The sequence below is a fragment of the Lagopus leucura genome, unplaced genomic scaffold (genome assembly GCF_019238085.1).
Source record: "Lagopus leucura isolate 7727_CA_CO unplaced genomic scaffold, USGS_WTPT01 Super-Scaffold_100009, whole genome shotgun sequence".
Lineage (NCBI taxonomy): Eukaryota > Metazoa > Chordata > Aves > Galliformes > Phasianidae > Lagopus > Lagopus leucura.
The window spans coordinates 8,799,765-8,827,715 of NW_024962266.1; the positions used below are offsets into that span (position 1 = coordinate 8,799,765).

Below are 27,951 nucleotides of genomic sequence, written 5' to 3' on the forward strand. Positions count from 1 at the left end.
TGTTTAGTACATGATAAACCCCATTTCCAATGCTAAACATTCTTTCACTTTCTCCCGTATCATTGCATCTTCTTTCTCTATCTCTGCCCCAGTGACTTACTATTACTGCTGCAGCTCCTGGGATGTAAGGTAACCTTTCTGCATTTTTTTTCCCATCAGTATTGCATTTTCTTTCACATCTTGAACGAAAACACTGTTTCTCAAGATTTCTTACTGCTTTCGCTGGTATTTTCTCAGCAGTTCAATTTACAAAGCAGGAAAACAGTGGGAAGTACATTTGTGTCACAAGTGCAGTGCCTTACCTGTTTCTGCTGCCAAAGGTGTAATACAGGTGACTTTCTGTCCTGTTTAACTGCAGCACCCAGTCTTGAGACTTAAGTTCTATATGTTTCAGTGATTCAAATATGGGCAAAAAGAAATATCTGCAGTTAAACAATTGGATGTTGGTCAGAAGTATTTAGAGGATTATGAAAAGCAAAGTATAGAAACATGTTCTAGTTTCTGACAAAGAATGAAATGCTCTGCAATCAAGAGAAAGAACACTTAAAATACAGAACTGGTCTTTCTATATCCAACATAGTTATCTGCACATATAACATATATATATTAAGCAGGCAAACAAGTAATATCAATACAACATTAGCGGAAGAGGGAAGTCCATGGGAGTCACATCACGACATATTTTAATCTGGAAAATATTACTGATGTAATAAAACCAAAATAAAACAAAAACCTAAATGTTACTATGCAAATCAAAAAAGATCCTTCAGAATAAAAGTTAGTTCTACATTCACATTTGGTGCCTACTAGAAATGATAGGTAACATCTGATTTACTAGTTTCTTTATGTGGTCTATAAAGTTTCCCATCCTGGGTATCTCTAACACACACCTGAAACATTTTTCTTCTCTCTATGCTGCTGTAACTTTAAAGTAACTCCTTTTCAGCCATGAAATCAGATTGTTGCACACTTCCCATATGGGGAAAATAGTCTGGTGCTGTGCACACAAACCAGCATTTGTAGGTGTCAGCTGTTAAAAGAATAAGACTACTTCTCTTGGCTGACGTTCTTCCCATACTCCACACCCCTTGAATAGATATCCTGGATGTAAAGAAATGCAAAATGGGAGGTATCCATATAATGCAATTTAAATTAGAGCCAATTTAAGCAACTCTGGTATAAATGCAAAAACCGGTGTCAGGGGGCATACAGCACTTGAAGGAATAGGATGCAGTGAGCTGGGAGATTGCTCTGCCAGCCCATTCCCATACTAAAGGGCTCTTTTGAAATTAGCGCTTCTCTTGCATCACAAGCTAAAAGTATTTTTCCATATTATCCATACTTGAGTTTTAATAGAATATTTATTTTGTAGAAAACAGTTATTACCATGAGTTGAATATTTTACACTATTAACAGTATACCTGTGTGTTGTATTGATCTGTCGAGATTTGGTGTTATTATTCTAGGAAAAATGTTGTGATAATTTATCCAACAAATCATCGAACAGGAAAGGAACATTACATATTAAAACCCCTTTCAGATAATGCTGAAACACTTGTGACTTGGAGAAGCCCTTGGAGATTTTAATCGAAAGTTGCTGTATAATGGAGTGAAACTGCTGATTTAATATATTGAGAATAAATTCACTACCAGTACTTTAAAATCTACAAGACTCAGTCTTCTCTTCTGATTCCCCAGAGGACATCTCTATGGTTCTTAAAATGCAGATCAGACCCACAGTGATAATGATGAATTGTGTGGATCTGACATAAGTCTAAGGACTTACATTCATGCAAGGTGAGAGGTAAGAATCAGGCCCAGCAGATTTTGGAATTTAGTTTGTTGATATCAGAAAACACAGCAGTATTTCTGGAGTAATTCAAGTGAACTAAGCAGTTTTACTCTCAAGATTGCTACACAAACTACACAGCATTACCTGATTTTTTTAAGTTCTAGACCTGACCATGCATAAATGTATACTGTAATAACATCAGTAGAGATAAACACAGGAGAAGTATTTTGAAGATCAGTTCTATGGGTCCAGTCCTGAAGAAGACATCTCCTTCTTCACACTGTGAAACTGGTGCTGAGAAGAATAATTTTCCTCTTTCCTTTGTATTCGCTTTGAGAGGGAAAAAACATTGCATTGTAAGCAGAACTTTCAGTTGGGGTTACAAAGAAGTTGTTTCCTTATTTTCAGATTTAAAAAAAAAGAACCTAAGAAAAACACATTTATAATTCATCAGAAATATTGCTGACTGCAAAATACTAAGTAATCTTTGTGCAGTTTGCAAAGAGATACATGTATTTTTCAGGAACAGGAGGAAAATAGGTTTTTATGTTGCATTTGCTGCACTCTATACATACACATAAAGTTTATAATGACAGACCTTTCATTTGATGTTTGAAGAACTTAAATATGTTGTATTTGGAGAGTGGGATGCTCTCCAAATAGAGAATCCAAAGACTAATAAAAGAAGAGAGGTCTTGTTCCTTAATAGGATAAGCATTTGCTGCATCCCTATACACTACAGCAACCGGAGGCCCCTAGAACCATACACATTGTATTACATTCTTGCAAGAACACAGGATGGTCATGAACTGATGCTGAAGGCCGTTTTTTTACGAAAGTATTTGACTAAACAGAAGGTGAACACTGAAACTGGGAAATGCCTGGCCATGGCTGGTGTGATCCCCCCTTTCACAGTTATAGAAGAATCATAGAATCATAAAATATCCTGAGTTGTAAGGGACCCATAGGAATCGTCAGATTATCTTAGAGAGCTGTCCCAGGGCATGAGGGGAGAGAAGATGTTACAAAGCCATTGCTCTCCCCATGGGCATTTGCTAAGCAGGAAACACTATGTGCCATTCAAAGTATGGACACTGTATTCACTTCAAATTTTGTGAATACAAAAGCATGGGGCCTTTCTAAGACAAAACAATGCTTTCTGCTATAAATTCCTTATCTATGCCTTTAATAAAGTGAAAGTCAGTTTGATATTCCAAATATTAGTAGTTCTACAAGCAGGGAATTAATGAAGCATTTTATCCCTCTGTCTCTCTCTCTCAGTTCTCTGATGTTGAATATAGGGTAAGCTTATTAGTCTTTCCTTCAGGGTGGTACTTAGCACTTACTTTCCTCTATCTGGATACCGATTCCTGGAAAGCAGGTAGGAACGTAATGGCCTGGATACATGAACTCTCTGTTGAAGCCAGCTGACACTGGCTGATGGATTCAGAAGTTACTGAGGGCAAAAGTATGCACATATGCGCATACACACGCACAGGCACATACTGAGTATAATTGCATCTTTGTAAGATGCTCTTTACATGCCATAAAGGAGCAGGAAAAGGCACACACTCGAATATTTCTATATTTCCTTTCATTTCTAAATCATGAAAAAATGTAGATTGCTACCAAACATGTCTTATGCTCCCTTCAGGCTAGAGCTAGACACCAACAGGACAGTCATCTAATAGGGGCTCTAAAGATGCTCACTGGCTTTACAGAGAATGGGCAATTTTGCATAACACAAGCTTAAAGTAAAGAGATGGAACAATTGTAGTTAATATTAAATCATTTTTTCTTGAACTTTGTAGCATTTTATTACTGAGGTTATCAATGCTAATCACATTTTAGTAAGGTATTCATTGATGATGTAAGTTAGCGCATTTTCTTTCAAAACCGCACAGGCTTTTGGCAGCAACCTTGCACAGGTTTCCCACTGTTAGTAGCAACCCATGTGCAGAGCTCAAATGCTTTCCTACCTATGTAATGATTTGGAAACCACGTATGTGTTCAGTAGTAAAAATTAGCCTCTGGAATGCTCTTGTCTTATAAAACTTTGATTTGGGGCAATTTGCTTCATTATAGCATCTGAAAATGAAGTAACAACTCAAGCTATATGTCTGCAATGACTTGTAAGGGATCTCCAAAGTACATTTGAAAGGAAGTTCAGCCACCCCTTGAACCTTTGTGCTTCAGGCTGAACAATTCAGACAGATGTTTAATCACTTCATGTTCACAAGGAAATGGCTATTCAATGGCCGTAGAATTTGAAAGTGGCATTGGCATTCCCTTTTAGAAACATAAGTAAAAACAATTCAGCTGAATCCAACACATTATTATCACATAAATTTTAAACATATTTTTTGTTTTAAACATTAGATACCCTTTTAAATTTTCAGTAGCAGAAAAGCATAGAGCCATAGTGCCGGCTGATGCAAGTGAAAAGATGAAAAAGGATTCTCAGAGAGGGGGGGTGCAGAGAGGGGTAAAAAGTGAGCACATTGTTTAACTGTATCTGCAGCAATAATTATAGTGAAAATATTTAGTTTAAAGCAACACACACAAAAAAAGTGCATGACCCTGAAACTTTTAACAGGTATTTCATCAAGCGCCAGGCTGAAAATACCTTTTCAGAAGAAATATCGCAATAAGTCCGTGGGTTATTTGTTACTGTACTCTAAATACTGTGAAGCCCTTTCCTAAAAGAAAGATACGGTGTGGTTTTGATAAGATTAAGGAGCATTTCAGCAAAACATACACATTATTCTTCATTTTACCATTTGACAATTTGAATGTTGTTCTTCAAAGACAACAAAAGTTTATAATGATTAACGTCCTATGCTGTGGGAAGCATACACTCTACAACAATACTACTCTTGTGTTGCACTAGCCTTCCTTATCTGTAACATCAGCACAAATAATTTTTCAGATGAGTAACTAGCATTTCTGAGATAAGTCCTTCCTTAAGCTGCAATGGATAATGTGGGATTGGGTATTGCAGTGTCAACAGAGGCCCCAGTAAGCCAGACAGCCTTCCAGTCGTTATCCCCTCCCAAGCCCCCGCTCCCCCAAAAAAAGAGCTCAGGGCCTGGCTGAGTGGGACTCCAGAGTAGGCAGACAATTGCAACCGCCTCATCACCAGCTCAGTCCAACTTTCTGTCCCACCAAGAGATCATGTGTCACCACACAACTCAGGATTAGACCTTCACGCTTCAATCTGAGAATCTATTTCCTCCACCCCCAGAAATATCCTGCATGACTTGTTACATAGCGTAAGATGAATTATGCAAACCAATAGTGGTGTCTAAATATGTTCTAGTCCATACTTGTTTTCTAATCTGTGCCAGCAGAGAACTCAGAACTCACAGAACTCAAGTGATTTCAAGTCCCCTTATAACTCCAGTTTGCAGGAAAGAACTTGGCGATTCCTCTGGGAATCTGTATTTAGACCTCTATCAGGATATTTAACAGTGTACAGCTCGCTGAACAGATGAGCAAAGCATGTGAATCTTCCATAGTGGACACAAAGGAGTGTCACAGTGCCACTAGGCCCCATGGTCCTACTAAATCCCAGGGAAAAGGTCAGAAGACATGGAAAGAACAGAGAATTACATATCTGTCTCACTTTTTACACAAAGTTGATTTTTTTTCTCATGTTCTGCAAGAGAAATACTACTGCATAGTGAAATTATGAAGGAAGATAATGCAGGCAATACCTCATGCTTGGGGGATAGATCCACCTTTACCTGGTCTGGTCCTGAGACATGCTCTCCCCTCACCAAACCATACAGCAGTTCTGCACTGGGGCTTTACTGAGAAGAGCTGAGATGCACAATGGCTGAAGGCAACCAGGGGAGAGCACAGCCTGCAGTCTTTTCAAGTGCTGTGACAAAGAGGCTGTGCAAGCAGTAATTCCCTCATCTGGGGGAATCCCAAAAATCCAGCACATCAATCTAGTTGCTGAGGGCTGCATCCTGAAATTTTTCTTTGAAGTGGAATTAATGTGTTGCTGTTTTGACCGCTGTTTCGACTCCAGTTTGTAGAGGTAACACTACGTCTCATCACCAGTAATGATGTGATCCTGGGACCTTCAGCCTCATATTGGTTTAACAGGCCCTGACAAACTTGCACGCAGTGTTCTTTCTGTTCATGTGTGAACATTCTTGAGACTCACCTTGAGCAAATGTTGCAAGATTCCAACACCACCACCAATTTCCAATATTCAGCTCCATGTGCATTTCTCTGCTTGTAAGCCACCAATGTGGATGAGCTGACGAAATACTCTTCACTTTGTGGTGTGATAGCTGTGCATGGCCATTCAGAATGTGGCTTGTCCTTAACAACACCATAACCACTGCTGAAACAAATGCACCACCCACTGCCTCACTTTGCTACATTTGCTGTTAAGTCTCAGTCAATGTTCAGCAAGTGTTGATGATGTCAGTGGGTGCAATTTTTCACATGGAGGAATTCAATAACACACCTCTGCTCTATATGCACTTCCATGTTAGACACCATTTTGTCAGATCGCTCTTCTGCTGCCATCTGTCACACAGCAACAAAACATAATGGAGTATCGATGGGAAGGTTCAATCTCTTCTTCCATACCACCAACATCCACTTCAGACATTGCGGGCCAACTTAATAAAATAGAAGGCATTACTTTCGGAGCAACCCTTGTAGATGCAGGGAGGCTTGTGTGTTGTGTTTTTTGGTGGTGGTGGGTGGCTGTGACAATGACCATTTATCTTCCAATTGTAATGTGAGAAAAATGCTCCAAGTAATCCAAACAGCACAAGGATAACTCCAAATTCTGACATGTTTCTTTTTCCTTGCTGTAATCATAGTTGAATAGGATTTTCTTATAAGAAAAAAGGATTGAAATAGGATGCCATCATGTACTAAAGCTATTAGAAAGCTACTCCTTGCTCTACCTTAATATTCTTACTTCTTGAGCGTGGATAGTAGACATATCCATTTTCATCTCTGCTCGTGACAACTGCCATCCTCTGTTTGTCTGACACGAAGTACTTGCTCCTTCTTTGCCCCAGCAGTTTCACTTACTCTCACACAATCCCTTTAATTCTGTATGATATCCAACTTCATCATCTTCACCTTCATGGTTTTACCTGACGTCCAACTTCCCTCATATCCTCTCACTGCACAACACCCTTTCCTTTACAACCTCCTCCTAAGTACTCCCCTTGCTTCCTCTGTTATCCAATCACTGTTTTACAAGTAAGACATCTTACTCCTTTCACAATCTTAACATTATTATTCTTTCATCCCACACTATCTTTGAGTCACACACTTCCTCCTTAGCTTCCTTCACATCTTTCCTTAAAAACCATTTTTTCAGCAACAACTTCCAGTTACACTGTCCCTGACGATGAGAGTCATCATCTGAACGCCGCTGGCCAGACAGGACCTAAATTTAACCATCTGAGCACAGTATTCACTCTTGTTTTTGCTTGAGGCTACATAGTTGTCAAATGGACATATCATTTGACAGCTTGCTTAGGTGAGACATGGGTTACATTATGCTTATGTCAATAGTTTGTTATGGCAGGGAGCAGCTGCAGATCTGGGGAGAGTTCTTGTAGTAGCCAGTTGTTGGCCATATGATGCTCAATTTTTATTTATAAGCATTCTCAGTAGTTGTTTCAAAGGGCACTTTGTTATTGCTGTTAATTGATAACAGTCTCAAAAATCTCCACAAACCAAAAAAGCTTGAAATTTAGTCACCAGTACAAGCTTTGGGGCTTGCTTCTAACTGAATACATACTATGAACAAAACCAACATTGATTACTGAAGCTAATGACTGGAGCTAAGACATCATGGTCACAGAATCTTACCCTTTCTTCTCCTCACTATGGAGGAGGACTAGCATGCTTCGGCTTCGGAGTCACAGAAACTGAAGTCCACAAGGTGCTTTTTCTGCAAAGTACTTCCTTTTCAGGATTCACTCTGCACTTTATCCATCAAAGCTTAAGCCTCATTGGCTTCAAGATCATTTTAAGATATGCATTTGTTGTGGCCAAGCGCTAATTTTTTGTTTTGTCAGACAATGTATGCTTATGCACAAGTGTGCCACAGAAACACAAAGGCATCTGTGCTCTGGATAACGTTACACACTTCCTAAAGATTGCCAGCTAATCCTAGCATAAGGTGTGCTATGTTACCACATTTACTCGGTGTTTTGTGTTGTTTTCTATTTTATATCCAGTATCTGTTAGCAGAGGTATGTGGTTTTCCTCATCTATACTCCTTTCAGAAGTAGGCTGTAATTGCTCCTCCTTTTTATTAATTTGCGACCCTCCTCAAAGCCATCTCTGTTTCTTCCTACAACAAACTGGGAAGCATTTTGCTGCCCTGCCAGCTTTCTTAAAATGGCAAAAGCAGCTGGATCTAATCGTTTCCTGAAGCCAACACTGTGTTTTGGATGTGTATTTTGCTTTTTATGATATCCATTTTATAGGCTTTCACTGGTTAAATTGCAGTGAATACAGAGAGACAGATTTTCTGAACTACTAGCAGATGTTCGCTGTTGCTAGTTTTATGAGTCTTGTGGAACAGCAGGAACAGGCTATGTGCAAAACATTTTTTTGTGATTTTGCCATCTCACACTGTTCTCACAGCACTGGCTCAGTAATGACATGATAAAGCTTGGGAGGTAGGCTTTGATTGCAGACTAGCTGCTGTTGGGGCCTTCAGAAAGCCAGACCTGTAAAGTGCAGTTTGTTTTCAAAAGTTGCTGCCTGTGGCTGAGACAGATGGGTTAGCTAGAAATATGTCATTTATAATACAATCAAATGCTTGACCTCTTATTCAGGTATTCGTTGTTATGACGTGGATGTTCAGTGTTTAAACTGTCTCACAGCTTGTTTTGTTCAGATGTAAGCTGTGGTAGCTTTATCTGAAATGCTAATTTAGGATCAAATGTTGGCATTATGTATTTGAATTTTGTAACACTTTGTTATACACAGAAGAGAATGATCATGAACACACAAAAACCAAGAAAACCAAGAGTACTAAAATCCGTAAATTTTAAACAATTCCTTCTAAAAATGCTTCACTTCAAATCTGGCACACATTTTGGTGGTGAGTGTTTCACTGGGAGAATTCAGAAGACCACTCCTGAGCTAAAAAGTCACTTGGTTGTACTGGCTTTCTAGTCAAAGACATGTTGCAGGCAGGGGAATAGATACCTTTTAATACAGAATCAGCCTTGCTCTGCAGTCTGAACAGAAATGAATTATCACAGGCACAGACAGCATACAGATAGAGCAAGGCTGAGTTTGTGATAGCACAAGCTTTACTCTGACTTAGTAATATATCCATCTACAGAGTCCACACCTTCTGTCCTCCATCTCTGCTGCCCATGCCTATGTGGCTTATAGGTGTTATCTGGGATTACATGTATTAACTGTGACTGTAGGCAGAACAGCAATTATGTTCAAAGATTATGCTCAAAACCTCAAAGTAAAACTTTTGAAATACCAAAATTGAGAGTGTTTCATCCCATACTAATTCAGCCTTTCTTGTACCTATGCATTACTATCTCTACTACAACAAAATGCCGATTGGAAAAAACAGGAATAGGACAGACAATCTTAACACAAGCATTAAATAATTCTGTAGTGATTAATTTTTGCAACCTTATATGTTATTTTGGCAACATTTAAAAATAATTTCCTTTGTTCTCTTTTCTTTTGGAATACCAAAAGAAAAACAAAACGAGAAAAACAAACAGAAAATGCTATCAACATAGAAAACACAGTGGAGAGAATGAAGCATTTCCCAGCAGGGATACCTGCTGCAGTCGTGGAGAAGGTCCTAGCGAAGGCTGTGGGGGAGAAAAGGCTGTGCTGCACACAGGTGCTTCTACATCAGCTTCATGCTGATCTGTTCCCTTTCTCTCCTGATTTCATTTCCTTGCACAGTCCAACGAGGGGGAATAATTTGATACAGAAATCTAAGGGAGAAAAAACGGGACCAGAACAGTTGGGAGACAATTGTGACAGGGGAGAAGGTTAGTTGACAAACGAGAGAAGGGAACGTCTAAGATACTGAAGTTTGAGCCATATGGCAAGTGATTGGAAATGAGGACAAAATACTAGTTAACTTTCATAGGTGACACTTGGAAAATCCATTAGTTATAAACATTATCCCTTTCTGTACCACATAACTAGAAAACAAGTATTAAACGATAAAACGCAAAAATTCATTGTACAAATGATTACCAAATTTGAAAATGCCTACTGCAGTATTTAATTCAGCTTGTGCAAGTCTGCTCTTCATACACAATTTCCTGGGCATTGTCATAGCTCCAAATCAATCAAAATAAGAGCCCCTGGAAGACTATGTTAATAGAACTGTCTCCGAGAAACTTAATGCAAGTGTCCACTGCAAATACTCTCTGCTAATTTCTTTTTTATTTCTCCTATTTTATATCATTTTAAATCTGTTCAGCAGTTACTACCAATGCAGGCTCTTAAAGTCCTTTGAACAACATAGATGCTATTGCCACATCCACCCTAGCCACTCAATTGTAGCGAAATTAACGTATGCATCCTTTAACCCTTCTAAAACTGTCTGAAGTCAAAGGCTTTATTTTTTTTTAGGGAGGAAGTCAGTAAGCACTGCAAGAACAAATCCAGACGATACTGTTGTTTACTCTGATTTACAGTTTTTCCCCATGTTCCTGCAAATTTTCATCAATTTTCAGTTATTTAGGTGAATGAAACTGGATCTAGTTATCTAGTTACAATTACAGTCAGTTTAGTGAGAGCCTTTATTGTCCAATATCCTGCGCATCCTAAATAGCATTATACCAAAAACTTAATACAGGCTGCTTGTACAGAATGCCCAGAATGCTCCTGCTGTCCACAAGTGCAGGCAGTGGTATGTCTGTCACTGCCTTGTGTACATCTCTTTTGTGCCCTGCTGAAGACACCCAGCTCATGTTTATGTTTTATTTTTTCATACTTACACAGCCATTCTTACCAAGAATGTTTACCCGTTTTTGGTTTTTTTTTTTCACTTTTTCCATTTGAAAGGGACTTGGCTCTGACTCGGGCTTGTTGCAGCATTAGTGGTCTTGAACCAGCAGAGTTTCTCTGTTTACAAAAGCTGAGATTCAGTGATGAACCCAATGATGGGAAGGTTCACATTAGCATTGGATATGCTATTTTTCTTTTTTACCAAAAACAATATAATGCTGCTACAAGCATTTCAGAACTATCTTATTCTACTATTATTACTTTGCACAACATAATCAACTTAAATATTCTATGCCTTTTACAGATAATGATTTCAGCAGTGTTGTGTTTATTCAGCTGAGAATAGCAGCTTTGTGAACAAATAATTTTTGATAGCATTTCTGTACTCATGACTATCCTGATATTTGAAGGAGGAGGCATGGTAGCCAGCTTTCGGACTCTGTAGTGTGATGTAGGACTCGTTTCCAGTGTAACACCACCAATGTCTGCTTTACAGGTTGATGACCAAATGAAGTTGCTTCAGAACTGCTGGAGTGAACTCTTAATTCTAGATCACATTTACCGGCAAGTGGTACACGGGAAAGAAGGCTCCATCCTTCTGGTTACCGGGCAACAAGTGAGTATGTGGGCTCAGAGAAGTATTGATGGCTTTTTAATAATCATTTTCAAAATAGCAGGAGTTTAACTAGGTCAGAAGCACTTCTGTATTCTCAGACATTCTCCACAAATAATGTAGCTAAAATGACTTGTGCACTCAGTTCTTGGTCTGTTGATTATAGTTAAACTTATAAAAGCAGATATAATCATAAGCACTTTGCTTTTCAAATATACTTGTATACCTCAATGATTGAAAAACAGCAGATGAGAAGTGTTTCTCAAGGATTTATATTCTTGGAGCTAAAATGGTTTGTTTCTGACAGCAACAACAAGACATCCCAAACTCTGTGCTTCAGGTCTAAGCAATTTATTTTCCCTTCAGAATAATGGTTTACTCAAAAGAATCACTAACTGGATCAGAAACCTAGATAACTTGCAGCTAGTGCCTCAAAAATGCCTTGCTTTTAGAGAAGTATGCGCTTGTGTGAGAGACTGGGGAGCTGAGACACCTAAAACCAGGAAAATAATTCAGACCATAGGATATGCACACAGATATTGTCTCAGGAGCTGTCTTGGGGAACATGCACTCCAGTTCCTGCACAGCTTTCCAACAGCTAATTTTCTTTAGATATCAAATGCTTGGGTTACCCAAAACGCAAGAGCCGTAATGTGGGCAAATACCAGGAAAACTGTGAGAAAAATTGAATGAAGTAGGAAGTTTTTACTCATCCATACTCTCCAAAGCACAAAGAAGACAATAAAGAACCTTATTCCTAAGATTCTTTTTTCTGAAAAAAAAAAATCTCAGTATCAAAGAGAAATGCATCTGTGTGTGATATTCCTGATTCAAAGTGAAAACAAATGATAGTCCACTGCTACTTAAGGAACTGCAAAATGAACTGCCTAGATGCATACACACATGGGAGAGTTCCCTTTTCTAACTATACAGATTCTCCATTTGTGCCTGTGTGCTCAGGAATCTGCTTATAGCTTTAGTCACAATTCTAACACTGTAGCCATTTCTTAATGCTAAGAAGTGTTTATAAAAATCATTATAAACACTTCTTAGCATTAAGAAATGGCTAAGGAAATGACTGCATTCATGACTAAAAGATGTACAGTAGAAGGGGAAAATGATCCACTTGTACAGGAAAAGTAGTGGGAAAATTCTATAGAATTGGCTCCTGCACCTTTGTGGAAAGTCCCTAAAACCTCGATGAAATAAAGTGGTAGTCTTTATTTATATGAGAAAAAATTAGTTGCATCATTCCTGATACATATCAGTGCTACTGAATAAAATTACTGATTCTATTTATTTGCATTTCACAATCTGCAAAGCGGAAAGAGTTACGCTGGCAACTATTTCATTTACCACACAGGGTTCTTGTGTGATTCCTCTGTTGTTAATCCATAAGCACATAGACTAATTTCTGTTACTGAATAAACTGCTAAATTAATGCCTCCTTTGTTATGTGATGCGCTAGCTTTTAAAGGTGCCGAGTGCATAAATTCCACAGAAACTGTTGAAGACATTTACATTCCTTTACGTTCTTGCCACTGCCACCATTTCTCCACAGTAACAGTTCTTATCTGGATTAGCCACTTTTATCTTTATTTGCAGAAAAAAAGCAGCTGTACATGTTCTCATGGCAAAGCATAGCATTTTATTGCTGTTGGACAGCAGCATGCTAATTAAATGCACTGCTTAGAAATCATCACCTGGTTTTGGAAGCTGTATATTTCCAACTAAATTAAAACCTGGGTAAATTGAACAGATTACATCGATTTTTGCCCCAAGTTTGTCAAGTAAGTTTAATGCATCCTCCTTTTAACATAGTTTGGCTTTTCTATGCCAACATTTGTCACTTGAAACTGATGCAAGCACCCCTGAGTTTTCCATCCTCTGTGCATTCCTCTTCTGAATTAGGCTGCTTGGGGAGCAGGGAGCCGTATTATCAGAATACTAAACCAGACCCTTTCCTTCCAGCAAGTTTTTTCAGCATACAACTCTCTTCCTCCCTAAGCTCTGCTGCGAAGCAGAGAGTTTTAGGAGACCCAGTTAGCAAAGACTGATGCAAAGGTGGCACCGAGTACCTCAGTCCAGTCTGTGTTCACTAATACTAAATCACCAGCCAACTCCAGCAACAGTTCTACATTTTCCCTGTTTTTCCTCTACTAGTGATTTGACATCCTGCACAAGTCTCAGCTTTAGCTGATTTAAACAGACTAGTTTAAAATCTTCCTTACATACTTAGACAGTGCTTCCATATTTTTTGTTCTGAGCCATTTCCAGCTTTCACCTGCTGCGTACTACTGCCTTTTGGCAGTGTAGCTCAGTACTGAATTTCCTGTTAAGCCAATCTGATTCACTACGACTACTTCTGAACATCAGAATGGACCATCCTGGCAGCATCAAGTTGGTCTGTTGTCCTTCTGAGGCACAAGTCTAGTTCAAATGTGCTTATGACAGGGGAATTATGACCAATGCTCTCCACTACTTAACTGTAAAATAATTCTGGAAAACCACAGTTCTAGACCATGGCATTACCAGTATTTGCTGCTTCACTAAATGCTACATACTTGCTGGCTGCTGCCCCAATACTTTCAGTTCCTCCAGTAGGAGGAAGGAAATAACCATTACAGAAATTAATTGATTCAAGTGTGGAAAGCACTCTGACACCTCTGATAAAAAGTGCTGTATATGTTTTTACTTACAGCTACCAGCAGAGCACTATGAGCAAAATTACAGTCAATCACCTTGTTTTCAAATATATTAACTTTAAACTGAGGTCCGGAGCTAGATAGCCTATTTTATTACCTGAGAGATCATGATTATCACAAGTTACCAAATTGGAGACCCTAGAAGCCTCATTCCTTGCTTACCTTAATATATTCCTCCATAAAAGTTACTCATAAACACAGTCCTTTTTACAGTCACAGTCAAGAGAGAAGCTGTCAGGGGGGAGCTTACCACCACTTAATTAGAGCATACCTGCTCTCTCCACTCAGAGTGCACAGCCTCTGCTCCTCAGATATAAAAGTCAAACTTAATCTAGCTCTCCAGGGCCGTACCATTTTTTGTTCAATCCTAGGTATCTAAAATGGGCTAGTAGTTAGAAGCACACTCGATAATTTTCAAACACATCAGCTCACACCTGTTACCCTAGGGCATTCTTATCACATTACCATACACGTGCGTTTCCCTCAAGCCACTGGCTTATGAGTTTTTCCCAGTGTCAATCCACTAGTCCTACTTTGATTGCAAAAAAAAAAAGCACAGTCAGCAACAAAGAAGTGAACAATGTCCCTTGCACAAAAAGGCTGTGGTTTACTTTATTTTGTTATTTATTTGGTTCGAGTTTCATAAATGAACCTCTTTTGTGTGCATGTGTGTCAGGAAAGCACTTTTTTCATATCATTACAATTCCTCAGCAGTTCCTCAGAAACAAGTTCCTCCCTGTGCTGCACACTTCATTTTCTGCACTAACTACTGCCCCTTAGCAGCAGTAATTACCATTTCAAAAGGAAATAAAGTAGCACAAATGCATTTCATAATAGAAAACAGCCAAGGAGTGATTTGCAATGTGGTAGTTAATTGTAAATCATTGCCAATATGCTCTCCATCCGTAAAGTTTAATTGGCTTGCCATGTGCCTTGTAATTTTAACAGACAATTTGTAATTATAGAAATTTAATGCATCCAACTTGAGCACTTTATTTTTGTATCTTCTGCTCCAACAATACATAGTCAATTTCCAAGGTCCAGCACACACAGGATAGACACTGAAGTTCTGTACAGAATGTCACTGCTCTTGCGTTTTCAGGCAGCATTCAACACACAACACATCAATTGTAGGATCAGCTCATTTTGTTCATACCTCCACTCCTCAGTGTTGCCAAACCTTCTGTTTGCTGAGTTTGGTCAAAGTGTTTCAGATTCAAAAGTGTGCCTAAGAATATGCCTAAATCTGATACTTTTTGAGACTGTTCAAACTACTGATTAATTTACGTACATCAAACATATATATCCTCTCACCCGGACTTATATTCTAAGACAACACCTGAGGAGAGCATGAGGAATAACCAAGATCTCAACAGCATTTTGTTTTGAAGCAAATCATAATCTAAATTCAAGTTAGATCAGAATTTTGTGGCTTGAACTTCCACTGAAAAGGGGTGCTCTGTAGCTCTTTCAGCTGTACCTTACTGAAAGGTCTTGAGGTATCACATAGGGGCTTTGCCTGGGGAATTTTCTGTGGCAATGCCATTTTTGTTAGACTTACCATTTGCAGAGAAGGCTTCTAACTCCCCTGATGTACATGAATTCATTGGCTTCATCTGCTTGTCTAGGTGACCAACTTGCCTTACTGCTGAAAAGGTTCTCAGGAAATAGCTTCATTTTCAGATTGTAGGCTGCAGATGATTGTTTCACAAATAAGGATGACCCTTGCAGAAGCTATTGTACAGGTTTAGAAGAGTGTTTGAGAAAGAACATGCCTGTGAAAAATCTGGTCTCTATTCACATTTGCTTTGCTATTGAACCTGTTGTAGCACTGAGGTATTAAGGATAAAATTCCAAATCCAGTTCAAAGACAGAAGCAATACATCTATCTGTCTCAACTATCCATAGCCTACCGAAGCAGCAATACTTTTGGGATCCAATGTAAATGCAACCAGTCTTCTGGACCAATGGGAAAGTGTTCAACTTAGTAGAGAAGAGGTTCATATAAATGTGTAAGACAGAAAAATGAAATCAAAAGAGTTAAAAGTCCCTGAAGAAATAGACTGAATTAGTACAGTCCTAGTGATGCTGCCCAAACATTTACAAAAAATTTCCATTGATGGACTGTCTTCCAATATTGTACATTCAGCAGTGGTTGCATATCACCTCTTCTATACATAAGAAACACAAAGACCATTGCAACACTGAAGCAAAGAAATGGATTCTACTGTACTCTAGTTCAGTTATATTTTAACATCTTCATATTAATAACAGTTTGAAGAATGAACTACCACAATTACTAAAATAGGAAAATGTAATGTAACTGGCTAAAATAGCTCCCTGAATGAAACTTAAAAATATTTTTATCATCGTGCCTTTTATGACATAAATATTTCTACTATAAATGAATTTATTTATGATCAACAACTGGGCACAGAGTTTTTCCAATCTTGATGTACTAGTCTTCTCTGAAACTAAGTTAGACATACTTTGCAATACTTTAGAGTGTTACCATTTGCATATTATAACTAATTAGCAAGCACAATAACATCATCCTAGGGGAAAGGCCCACTGGCAACTTAATTCATTATCTTCTATTATTGTATATCATGTTAAAATGACAAGCATCTTACACTGTGTAAGTCATCACAATTTTAATTAATATATCCAAAACTAATATGAGCATTCGCTGATTTTGTCTGTGCTGAATCCTCCTTGATTTTTCTGTAGGCACCTCTCCTGTGTGTTTTTCTACATACATTTGCTTTAAAACATAACATGAACATTTTTAAAATATAATTAATGAAAGTATTAATAATATGAAAATATTTAATGAATTTAATAATCACCACAATTGCCAGCAAAATATATATTCTCTCCTACCTCAGGAAATAGGGAAAGTAATTAAGATTGTGATAGTAAATTAGCTTGCTTGGAATATACTATGCCTAATGCCTTTTTCTGGGAGAAATGCTCACCCACTCACATAGCCAGACACTAGAGCCACCTCAAAGGCTTCAGGGCTTTCAGTGCAGGTTGCTACCCATGGATGGGAGCAGTGTCAGAGTCCACACAGCCAGCAGCAGGCTCTGCTACCAGAGTAGCACAGAGCAGAGCAGTGAGGAAGAGGATGGTCATTTTGCTGCACCCAGGTGCTTGCTGCCAAAACCACAGTGAGCTAACTTACTTCATGTGAGAAAAAAAATCTGCTGTATTAGTCATTTCCATCTCTTAACTGCTCTGCTTATCAGTTGAGAAATTTGTGTGACACCTGACTTTCTAAAAGCTCCTGAACTGTAGGTACTTTACCAAGATATATTACTTTTAAGAAGAATTGTCATGAACACTCAGCACTGGCCTAACTTGCTTCCACTGTCATTTAAGGCATTTGGACTTTTAAGTCACTTTGAACTGGATCAAAAAAAGGGACTTAGAAAAAATACTTAGCATGGCCATATCTCTCTGCAGTCCCATTTAGCTATGATCCTCTTTACTATCAGCTTTTTTTTTTTTTTTTCAGAGCTGTTAGTATTTCTGTATTCTCTCTTGCAAAGCCTGCTGCCTCATCCACCCAGCCCTTACCTCTGCAATGCAGCTGGGAAGGCCAGCAAACTCAGAGGTAGCTGTGAGAAGTAGCTATTAGAAATGGTGAAAAGAAGGGTATTACATGCCTGTTGAAATGAATTGAGCCCAATTTTCTATTTGGAATACAAAACTGGAAGTTCTCCCCCAGATCTCTCTTTCTGCCCAATATTCTTGATCAGAACGTGTCTACAAGATGTATGAGGCTTACCTGAGGCTACTTGATCTTTCTGACTTTCAACAGATGCCCCAACTGCCAGGATACACTAATATATTCCATGCACTCTTTGGACTAGAGATCTGACCCTGGACTTCTCACATCTCAGTTGACTGCTGAAAAATTCCCAGTCTGGCACTTTTGATGCCTTAGGTAATCTAGTCCACAGATATTATAAGAGCTGTTGCATGAGCTGGACACACAGTTACTTTCCACTGTCATGACTGGAGTAGTCCTGGCCATGCCTAGAGCCAGTTTGACTCTCTAAGTGGAAGACAGACCAGCAAGGACTTTAAGCAAAGTTAGATAGCAGCAGAGTGGAGGTTTCTAGTACCTAATTTTAGATTTAAGCACATCAGTTAGCAAACGGTACTACAGCACAGCCTGCAGTATAGCACATACAGTGATATCCACACTAACCCCAAACAACTAAGTGTAAGTACCAGAATGGCAAGAACAAGTGGCAGCATAAATTATACAGTGCTCTTCTGTTGGCACTGCTTTGGTACTGAGCTAACCCAGTTAAATCTCGATCATTACTTCTTTATCATTACTATATTCACCATGCAAGATAGCATGGAGTACTGGTACATGAGGAATTTACACCTCCAGTCATCTGTGCAGCCATAACTTTATGCCATTTGCTTTATTTCTAAACTAGGTGATATGAAAGCATCACTGAAGCTTCTGTTTTCAAAAATGCCAGCTAACTTGTCACCATCAATATCAACTGAACTGTGCAGTAATAGTAATTGGGAAGCCATTTGTTGATTTGATTTACCAAGTGGAATTTGTCGTACAGGGTTAAGTAAATATTAAGATGTCAGTATGCAAGTAAGCATTTTGCTCAAGAACTAGGCTCTTTTTGTCTTTTAAAAGCATTTTTAATCATGAACTGAAAGGTGAAAGATTTAATACACCTTTTAACATTGCTTTCTGCATACAGAACCAAACAAGCAAGATAGTATACTCTTTAATGCAACCAATTTTTTTCCAAAAAGACATTAACTGAGGCTTTTTCATGCACAGTTGATTTTCTATAAACTGATTGACACCTTTGGGGGTCGTCTTTCCACTGACTTACAATTTTGCTCACTCTTGAAAAAAGCCTCCTGCACACCCAGTATTCTCTAGTTAAAGCCGAAAATTCAACTCATCATATTTACACAATAAAAAAAAATCCATTCTGCATTGTTTTTAATTGCAAATCCTACTCAAGGGACCAATTCTCCTGCTTAGGAGGCAGCCCTGTGCCTTCTACTAGAGAACCAACTGCAGTCAATTATGGTAATGAAATGTCAATAAATATAAAAATTTAATACAGCCTGCTCATGGTGAGTGGCAGATGAGGACTTGCCTCCCAGACAAATTTGCTGGTGTTGCAAATATTAAATGCACCTGAAAGAGTAGCAGGTTGTGTGAGAGCTCTCCAGTAGAGGGATGGTGGGAGATCCAGACATCTACTGGGCTTTTCCATTACGGCATAATTGCTGCACTAAAGCCACTGATATTCTTGACATCCAGACATCTTAACATCTTGTTATGAATTGAAAGGTATATTTCCCCCTCAAACTGGAACCTCAGTGAGGGATTTCGAGCTTTCTTCCTCCACATAACAAAGAATTAACATTACAAAAGGGAAATTAAGTTGAGAATGAGTTGATATTTGTATGTGACCAGTTTCTCAATAGGAAGTAGTTGAATCATATCACCATATTAAACTGCTCTATGAATAAAAAGCATTTGGGCACTTTACTACTTATTTGTTACTATTTAAGTAAACATATATCCTTATCTATAAAGAAATATGTAAATAAATTTATGTATGTGGAGGGGGTAGGGAGGGAGGGGGGGGAGAGAGAGAGAGAGAGAGAGAGAGAGAGAGAACGGACGAAGTAGAAAGCAGTTTTTGAAAGACAGTTTGTCTAGGAGTCACAAAGACTGGATCCTAGTTTTGTCACAGATTTCTTTGGACGAGAATAAACAATTTAATGTCATATGTAATAACAATTTAGTGTTCCCAAGTATAAAAGACAGCAATAAAAACTATCTCATAGGATATTTAAGCATTATCCATTGGCTTCACTGAAACATAAGCACAACACTAAATGCTCTGCAGTGCTATTTTTAACATCCATGCCAAAAGAGTAACTTCATTTTTCTTGTACAGTTGCTTCCAATCAATGTCTTGGGAGCACTAAGTATATATAAATAAAATGTCTTATTAATGTCTGTAACCTATTGATTACATAAAGGTCATCTCTAGGAGAGGTTAGTTTTAGACCTTTTCAATCATTTATCTTATCTTTCCTGGCTGAAATTTTGACAGGTTTAAGTCCTAGAGTTTTCTTCTTGCTTTATAGCTGTTTATGATTGAGCGAAATAATTTAATACTTTTAAAATAAAGAAAGAATATGTTTCAAAAGACAGTATCCATAGCACTTATTTAGAAAGTATAAATTCTAAGGGATCAGTGCCTGGAAAAACAAAATTTTCAGTACTGTTCTATTTCTTTTGGTGGTATCTGATCCTTCTTCATTAAATACTTTATTTTGAGAGACCTTAAAGGCTGGGTTAGTGCACTGACATCTTTAAACACACTGTTAACCTACAGCGTGCACTTACCATTAGACTTTGCCTTAGTTTAAAGCCGGGCTTCACCAACATGTGGTTATATGAAGTATGGCTGTCAATTCCCCTGTTGCTGTGGAGGCCCCTAAGAGACTAAAGCTCTGCAAATATTAGAATAGCCAGGCAAGAAAGGCATTTTGAAAACACCTAGCACATCATAGCTGCTGCACTTTGTCTCTAGACCATGGCATTCCCTGAGGCCATAGAGCCTAAGTACGTCTCAGCTTTCATCATCCCATAACAAATTCCACAGAAGTTAGCAGTGACCATTCTCAGAGTGGCAGTGGCTGGTGCAGCCATTTGAATGGATGCATCCCCTTAATGACACTAGCATTTCCATAAGAATGTTTTGGTATGCACAGTGGTGAGGTTGACTGATTTCAAGAATTGCAGTTGAGTATATCAGCTAGGAAGGGTTTTAAGCACCCTTGGCTAATAAACATTGCCGTTTTAAAATAGAGTGCATTCATTGCAGCTTTCTGTTGGTCCTCTCCATACAAGAGACGTTTAGAACAGCTTGTGGAGAGGCCAGTCTCTCTGAGAAGGAAAGGGCAGCATGTCAAGGGCAGCAGACCTCCCCTGCAGTCACACTCCTTACTGTGCTACAGATGAAGGGGTTTCGTGCACCACGGTGACTGCCTGGGACTGTGTCTGTGCAGCTGGCCTGTGCCACACACCTGCCCACTCCTCCTCTCATACCAGAGAAGGAACTGCTAGAAAAAGTCCCTTGGAGCCACCTCCAGAAAGTGCCAGGATTTTGTGTAGCTAAAGAGAACAGAAACTACCCTCACAATACCTCCACTTCCTGTGGGAATACACCGACATTTCAGGGCTTGAATAGAGGTTTCTGGCCAAGTTACGGGCACCAGATTATTTCCCACGAATAACTTTATATCCCTCAGGACTAATATGCCTGGTGTGAGGGCAAAGCCCAACTTCATCAGTCTCTCCCCGCAAGATCATACAGTTACAATGAGAACAAGAGACCCCAAGTGTATAAGACAGACTAATAAGGGACATAGCTCCCAGTGTCATAAGCAATAGTCATATATAAAGCCTCGAACACAAGCTAATACAGACAAACCAGCATTCACAGAGATGTGACATACCATTAAGATGTATGGTTTGATAATAATTCCAATATATACTGTTGTGCTAAAATGGGTTTGTATATGAAATCATCCTGACTTGATGACATCATTAAATTGAGAGTGATTCTTTCATCCAGGAGTATCCTAGCTACTTGTGACTATGTGACTACTTGAAATATTCTAAAGTGGTTCTGTGGGCACAGACAGATATATTTCACAGAAATATGTACTTCTCTTTCGCAGGTAGATTATTCTGTAATAGCATCACAAGCTGGAGCCACCCTCAACAACCTTATGAGCCACGCACAAGAACTAGTAGCAAAGCTTCGTTCCCTGCAGTTTGATCTACGAGAATTTGTATGTCTCAAATTCCTGGTGCTGTTTAGTTTAGGTAAGTAAGTTCTACTTTTCATGCTTACATTATTCCTTACTTATTACTGCTGCATTGTTTCTTTTTTCCCTAAAAGTGCTGAATATATTTTGCTTTTATTATTGTTTCCTGAAAAACAAATATGATTTCAAAATATATTTTATGAGGTCCACAGTAAACAGATGATCATCTTTTAATTATAACTTGCAGGACAATTAAATGGAAAGATTAAAAGTGGGTTTTGATTGTAGTGGTTTCTAAAACCTACAGAATTTAGTAGAGTATTACAAGCTTACTCTACATACTCTCTGAATATCCCTGAACAAAGATAACATTTTATTATAAATTCCAGAGGACAGAGGAAAATATAGATTGGTATATTTTTATGATATTTGTTTATATAAAGCAGATGATTTGGAGAGATGATTAAAATATTCTTTTTAAAGGAACTTCAGGTAAGTATAAACAGTCTTGTTTGCATATGGTTGTCACACTGTAACACATAAATCAGGAAGATAACTCATGGTCTTTAAAAAGTGAAAGGAACTCTTGAAGCACAGATTAATGATAATAGCTTTATGACAAATCTAGGTAGGAAATAACCTTTAAAGGGAAGATTGTTTTGCACTAGCAGAGAGGATGCAGAGGAAAGATACCTATGCAAGACAAATTAGTTAAACCAGTGTCCTTCAATGAATCAGTCAAGAAAAATCACCAACGCCAGGAATAAAAAAAGGGCTTAGGGGGATGGATTCCTATTGACTTCATAGGAACAGATTTTTCTCTTGTCTTCTATTTCAGGTTTGCACACTGTTGACTTAATAGAACTGGTCTAAATAAACTTTGGCTATGTGAATTTCTTATTTACAGTTACTTTTTATTTACAAGCAGTTGAAAAGAGAGACTTAAAAACATAAATAAGGTCAGATCCAGCAATTTCTCCATAGCCAAAATTATGGTTTTACTCAGAAGTTGTTTGTCTACAAAGAGAGTGAACAGTTGAGCCAAGCACAACAATGAAAGAAATACCAGCAGTGCTGACATTTAACGATCTTTTTCTTTAATTACCCTTTTTTTTTTAAAGCTTCTCTGTGAAGGAATAAAATTCTACAGACAAATTATTAAAATACAAAAATACAATTGCAGATAAACCATGAGAAGTAAGACAATTTTGCATACGCTGTGAAAACTCAATTACTCTCTGAAATATGTCCTTCTGTGTGGTATTTATAGTGTTTGAATCTGTTATGGAAAGTTTAGATGAAGCTCTCTCAAAACACAAATAGCATTTTTCTCTGATTTACGCTACAATAAAAAGAGCTACTTCTCCTGCTAATGGAAGCCTTGCAGTCATATTGCTTCTTTATAGAAACAATGTAGCAAAAAAAGAGTCAGCACTTTCCCAACTATTAATTCACTAGTTAGTGCATTGCGTAACTCAATTACATGAAAGTCAAAATTAGATGTTATTCTGTAAATAGTAAAATACTACGGTGTTGCCACTTGACCCAAAGAGCTAAGGCATATATTTGTAGAGAACGATGATAAAACTGAAATAAAAAACACACATAACTTTTCCAGCTAACTATGTTAGTTTATGCCCAAAAGTATGAATGAGTTGTCTGGATGAAGTTGAGTGAGTTAGGTTTTTTAAGACACTAAAGTACCCTGCAATGCTGGTAAGCATTCAGCAGAGTTGTAAAAACTAGCTAAGCAGCAAATTCAGTGGAAAAAATTGGGAGTAATTACTGTATCTAAGTACTGAGATGCATTGGATGCATATCTTTGTTTCTTAAGGTATCTTAACAGAAAAGTGAACTTAATGCTGAAAACACATTATTAATCAAAACAATATTTCAAGAGTCTGAGCTGACTTTCATTGAAAATCTGACTCTGTAACGTTTAATGGAATAAGAAGCATATCAAGAAATACCAACCTTTCTCATTTCTGAGGATATCCCCTCCATGGTGTAAATATATACTATTATACTCTTGCTTCCGTGTTAGCACAGACTCAATAATCCACAACATTCATTTACTGAGAAGAAACCATTTGGCTTTTTATAATCACAGTTACAAAGCTACCTTGAAAAGCTGTCTGTTATTCTTGACTATACCTTATTGTCTGTATCTTCGTAGGATGGCCATCTCCTTGAGGGCAAATAACACCGCCTCTTTTTTTCCCCTAACATTTCAGAAGTGACAGTAGACATTTCAGAAGGCTGAGTGAACTAACAGTAAAATAACATTCAAAACTCATAGCGTATACAAAAATTTTTAAAATTACAATTTAATCGTATCAGTCTTGCTTGCTAGCGTTTAAATGAGAGAGGTAAATTGTTCATTATATATTTGCCAGAGGTTCCGAAGGATTTATATAAGAAAATGTTTTTGATTGCTGGTAGTGTAAAGATGCTGTGGAAGCTTAGACAGGTGTATATTTATCGCAACCTTTGTAGCCAGCAGTGCACAACTGTTTCTGCAGCCATATGAGTGGCACATCCAGGCACCGGAGATCTATTCCTTTCTCCAGCCACCTGTCCCATCTAAGCAACCTTGCCAAGTACATAATGATACAGCTGAAGAAACCAAAACATTTTGGTACCTTGTGTTTTTAGATGGTGTGACCTCTCTTTAGTTTAGCCTACCTAGAATGAATACATTTAGAATTAGCTAACTTTTAAATTTCCCCTACTGGTTATAAAAAAAACACTTTACCTCTCCATACTGAAAAAATTCTCCTTCCACACCAACATATCTTCATACTTCAGTGAATGTGTGTCCATCCTCAGTGGCTTCTCTTGCTATCAGTCCACTCACTGCCAGGCCCTGAAGAGGAATAAGAGATATATTCTCCTGTTAATTCCAACAGAGGAAGGGAGGCGAGCTGGTAGACTCCAAATCAAAATTTAAGTGTTACACTCAATTTTTTTCCACAATCTTAAGGTATTCAATAAAAATATTCAGTAGCTCAAGAGAGACATAAATAAAAATTGGATTTTTTTTTCTTTCTTTTTTTTTTTTTTTACTTGCATTTGAGAGGCTTCTTTCAAGGAATGGTGAACCAAGCAATTCAACAATAGTCATTGTACAATTGATGGAAACATATTGAGCAGGCACATAGTAATAAACTGGAAAAGAAGAAAGGAATCTTTGAGAGACTTGGGTGTTAAGACTACTTTTCCCATTTGCTCTGCAGGCTTCACATTTCTTAATTCATGTCCAAAAAACAGAAAGGGCATATGTGAGAAAGCTGATTATCAGATAGGTGTGCAAGTCTTTACCAAACTTCCCAATAAATAGAAATTAACATAACTGTCTTTCTAAAAGCTAGCCAAGTTGTCAATAATGCAATTTCTTTACCCACAGTAATACGACTAATTTTTCTATAGTATACAGCCAATAGTATATAGCCAATATAGTCCACAGTACACATCATCAAAAATTGCTAGCTTAAATCAACATATGTTGCAGACAGGAAAAGCAATTGAGTCTGTTTATCTCTGAATTACCACTAATGAATCTGACAGCAGTTTGGAAACTCCTTTTCTATTGTGACAGAGTTAGAAATTTCTTCTATTTTATTCTCTTCATTCTAATTATTTATTTCAACGTTGAATTCTCTAATACTGGGGAAGAAATAGATCGCCATGACTCACTGTAGTGAAATCTTGGCTTCACTAAAGTCAAATAGAATTTCTCACTGATTTTACCAGAGTGAAAATGCGCCTCAATGTTTCTTTAATTTTCCTCCTATCACAAAATAAAGTTCAGATCAACTTTTCAACCACTCAATTTGATTTAAGTGATTTAAAAAAAAAAAAATTGTGAACCAAACAACTGTCTATAATACAGGTTACTTTTTATTATCTTCTGATGTAACAAATCTCTTTTCGTTTCACAATTCAGTAACGTTACAAACTGTTCAGTTAAACTGAAATCAGCCACTGTTCACTTTTTCCCAAAACTTCCCATTTGTCCTGCTTGCTTTTATTATTTGAACTCAGCAAGGATGATTTGTCAAGCCTTCCATCAAAGCAGTTTATAAAGTGAAATGCCAATAGGAAGAAAGTTAGACATCATTTGACCCATGTCCAAGCACTTGTCTGCCTGGAGCTAAATGCTAGAGTAGGCAGCAACTTACTGGTACTGCCCTCTTATCACTGTCAGGGCACAGATAAATGTACTTCATTTAAGAAATGAAGGTTTTATCAATAGGCAAATAATTGCAGAGCCACTATCGATCTCACATCTCACTTAATGTGAGTCAAGAGGGACCTGTGGACCTGTAGAAATGGTAAACATTTACTTGCTATGGATGGCAAATAAAAGAAAGAAAGGGAGAAAAAAACCCAAAAAACTCAATTTTCAAACAAACCACAGCAGTTACTTAACAGTACAGCAAAGATCCACTCTGACTAGGCAATACTCCATACCCATTTCTTTTGGGTAAGAAGAATATTAGCAAATATTTCCATGCTTTCAGTCTCCCTACAGCTCGAGGGTAGAGATGGGAGGAGAGTAGATTTCAGTACTGGGCTCCACTGCAGGCAATTTTGGAAAAAAAACCCTTCCTGTTAGGATCCTCATGTAGATTAAACACAGTGAATGAGAAGCTTCCTGTGAACACACAGGAGTAGTTGCACAGAGCCTGCCTGTGCTTAGTTTCATTTTGCGCCATTAAATCAAATCAGCACAGTTATGAAAATCCCTGTAGCTGGAAAAAAAAAAAAAAACCAACAAACTTAAATCAGCTATTGCACTTTTTAGTATATTTTATATAACATCCTTGGTCTATCAGATGTACAGACTTCCACTTCCATGGCTCGTATTGACGGTTTAATTTGCAGTCTGATGTATGCAGATCAAAAATTTAGTGTATAAGCATCAACTGGAAGTAAAATAACAAGGGATACTGATTACGTGTTGGTGGTATTGATGACACTTAGGGGCACAGAAACAAAATGAACGACAAAGAAATAAAGGAGCTATTGAGGCAGAAGGCCTTGTCAGACCAGAATGGGCCTGAAAAATGAAATAGGAAATACAAATGGAGAATTATACATGAAAGTATTCATGCAGGATTATAAACCCTTAAATATAATGGCACAACTTAAGACATTTTTGTATATTTTGATTTTTTTTGCAGCCTGCCTAATAATCCCACTATACTTTCAACAGCTGCAGATGTGCCTTTTACACTTTCTAGTTAAAGAAACTGCACCAACTTTTCAAAGCTCAGTCCAGAAAAAAATGGGAACATAACTAAAAAAAGAGAATTAGTCAAAATATCTTCCTCTATTCTCCCATCACTTGCAAATTTTGGTATCAGAACTAAATAAATAAAGTTAGCAGGTGATCAGCTCAAAATGCAACCACATATTCTTCAAGACAGCAGATACAGAGAATGCTGTAGTTTTTGTGCTAAGAGTCACTCAGAGAAATTACTGGAAAGAAAATCCACCTAAAACTATGAAATACAGAGGACTGTTAGTTCTGTTTGTAACCTCTAGCAGCTGGAACCTCAGCAGCTGCTGTTGGTAGGGATCATTCCATGTTTTCTTCTTACACTGTTCCCTAGGACATCTGTTCCTGGTTACTGTCAAAGATCAGATCATGATTTAGATGAGCCATAGTGCCATAGTATGGCTATTCTCATGCTCTTACAAGATAAGCCTAAGTCATTTATAAATTTCAGGGTCAAAGATTTCCCTTCTGTAAACTGGCCTACTATTTCTTCAGCAAGATAACAAAAATTACCAGAAAACAATACTTTATTTTCAGTAGCACTTTCAGTGCAAGATCTGAAGTGGGTGCTCTGAACATGCAAAGTGTACCATAACAAAGGCTGCCCTGACAAGCCAGTACAAGTCCATGGTGGAGCACTCATCCAGGAACAGAATGGTACTCACTGAGTCTCTTCTTAATTCCTCTAACAGAAAACACT

The 27,951-nt window shown here is 37.9% G+C and overlaps 1 protein-coding gene across 3 annotated transcripts in view; it reads left to right on the top strand.

The window, feature by feature from the left end:
• Positions 1 to 27,951, top strand: part of NR5A2 (nuclear receptor subfamily 5 group A member 2) — an 87,094-nt gene that overhangs the window by 38,812 nt on the left and 20,331 nt on the right. For all 3 annotated transcript variants that reach the window (XM_042873580.1, XM_042873581.1, XM_042873582.1), the window contains 2 exons: positions 11,292 to 11,411; positions 21,878 to 22,025. In XM_042873580.1, coding sequence (XP_042729514.1) covers positions 11,292 to 11,411; positions 21,878 to 22,025 — 268 coding nt within the window. The remainder of the gene's footprint in view (positions 1 to 11,291; positions 11,412 to 21,877; positions 22,026 to 27,951) is intronic.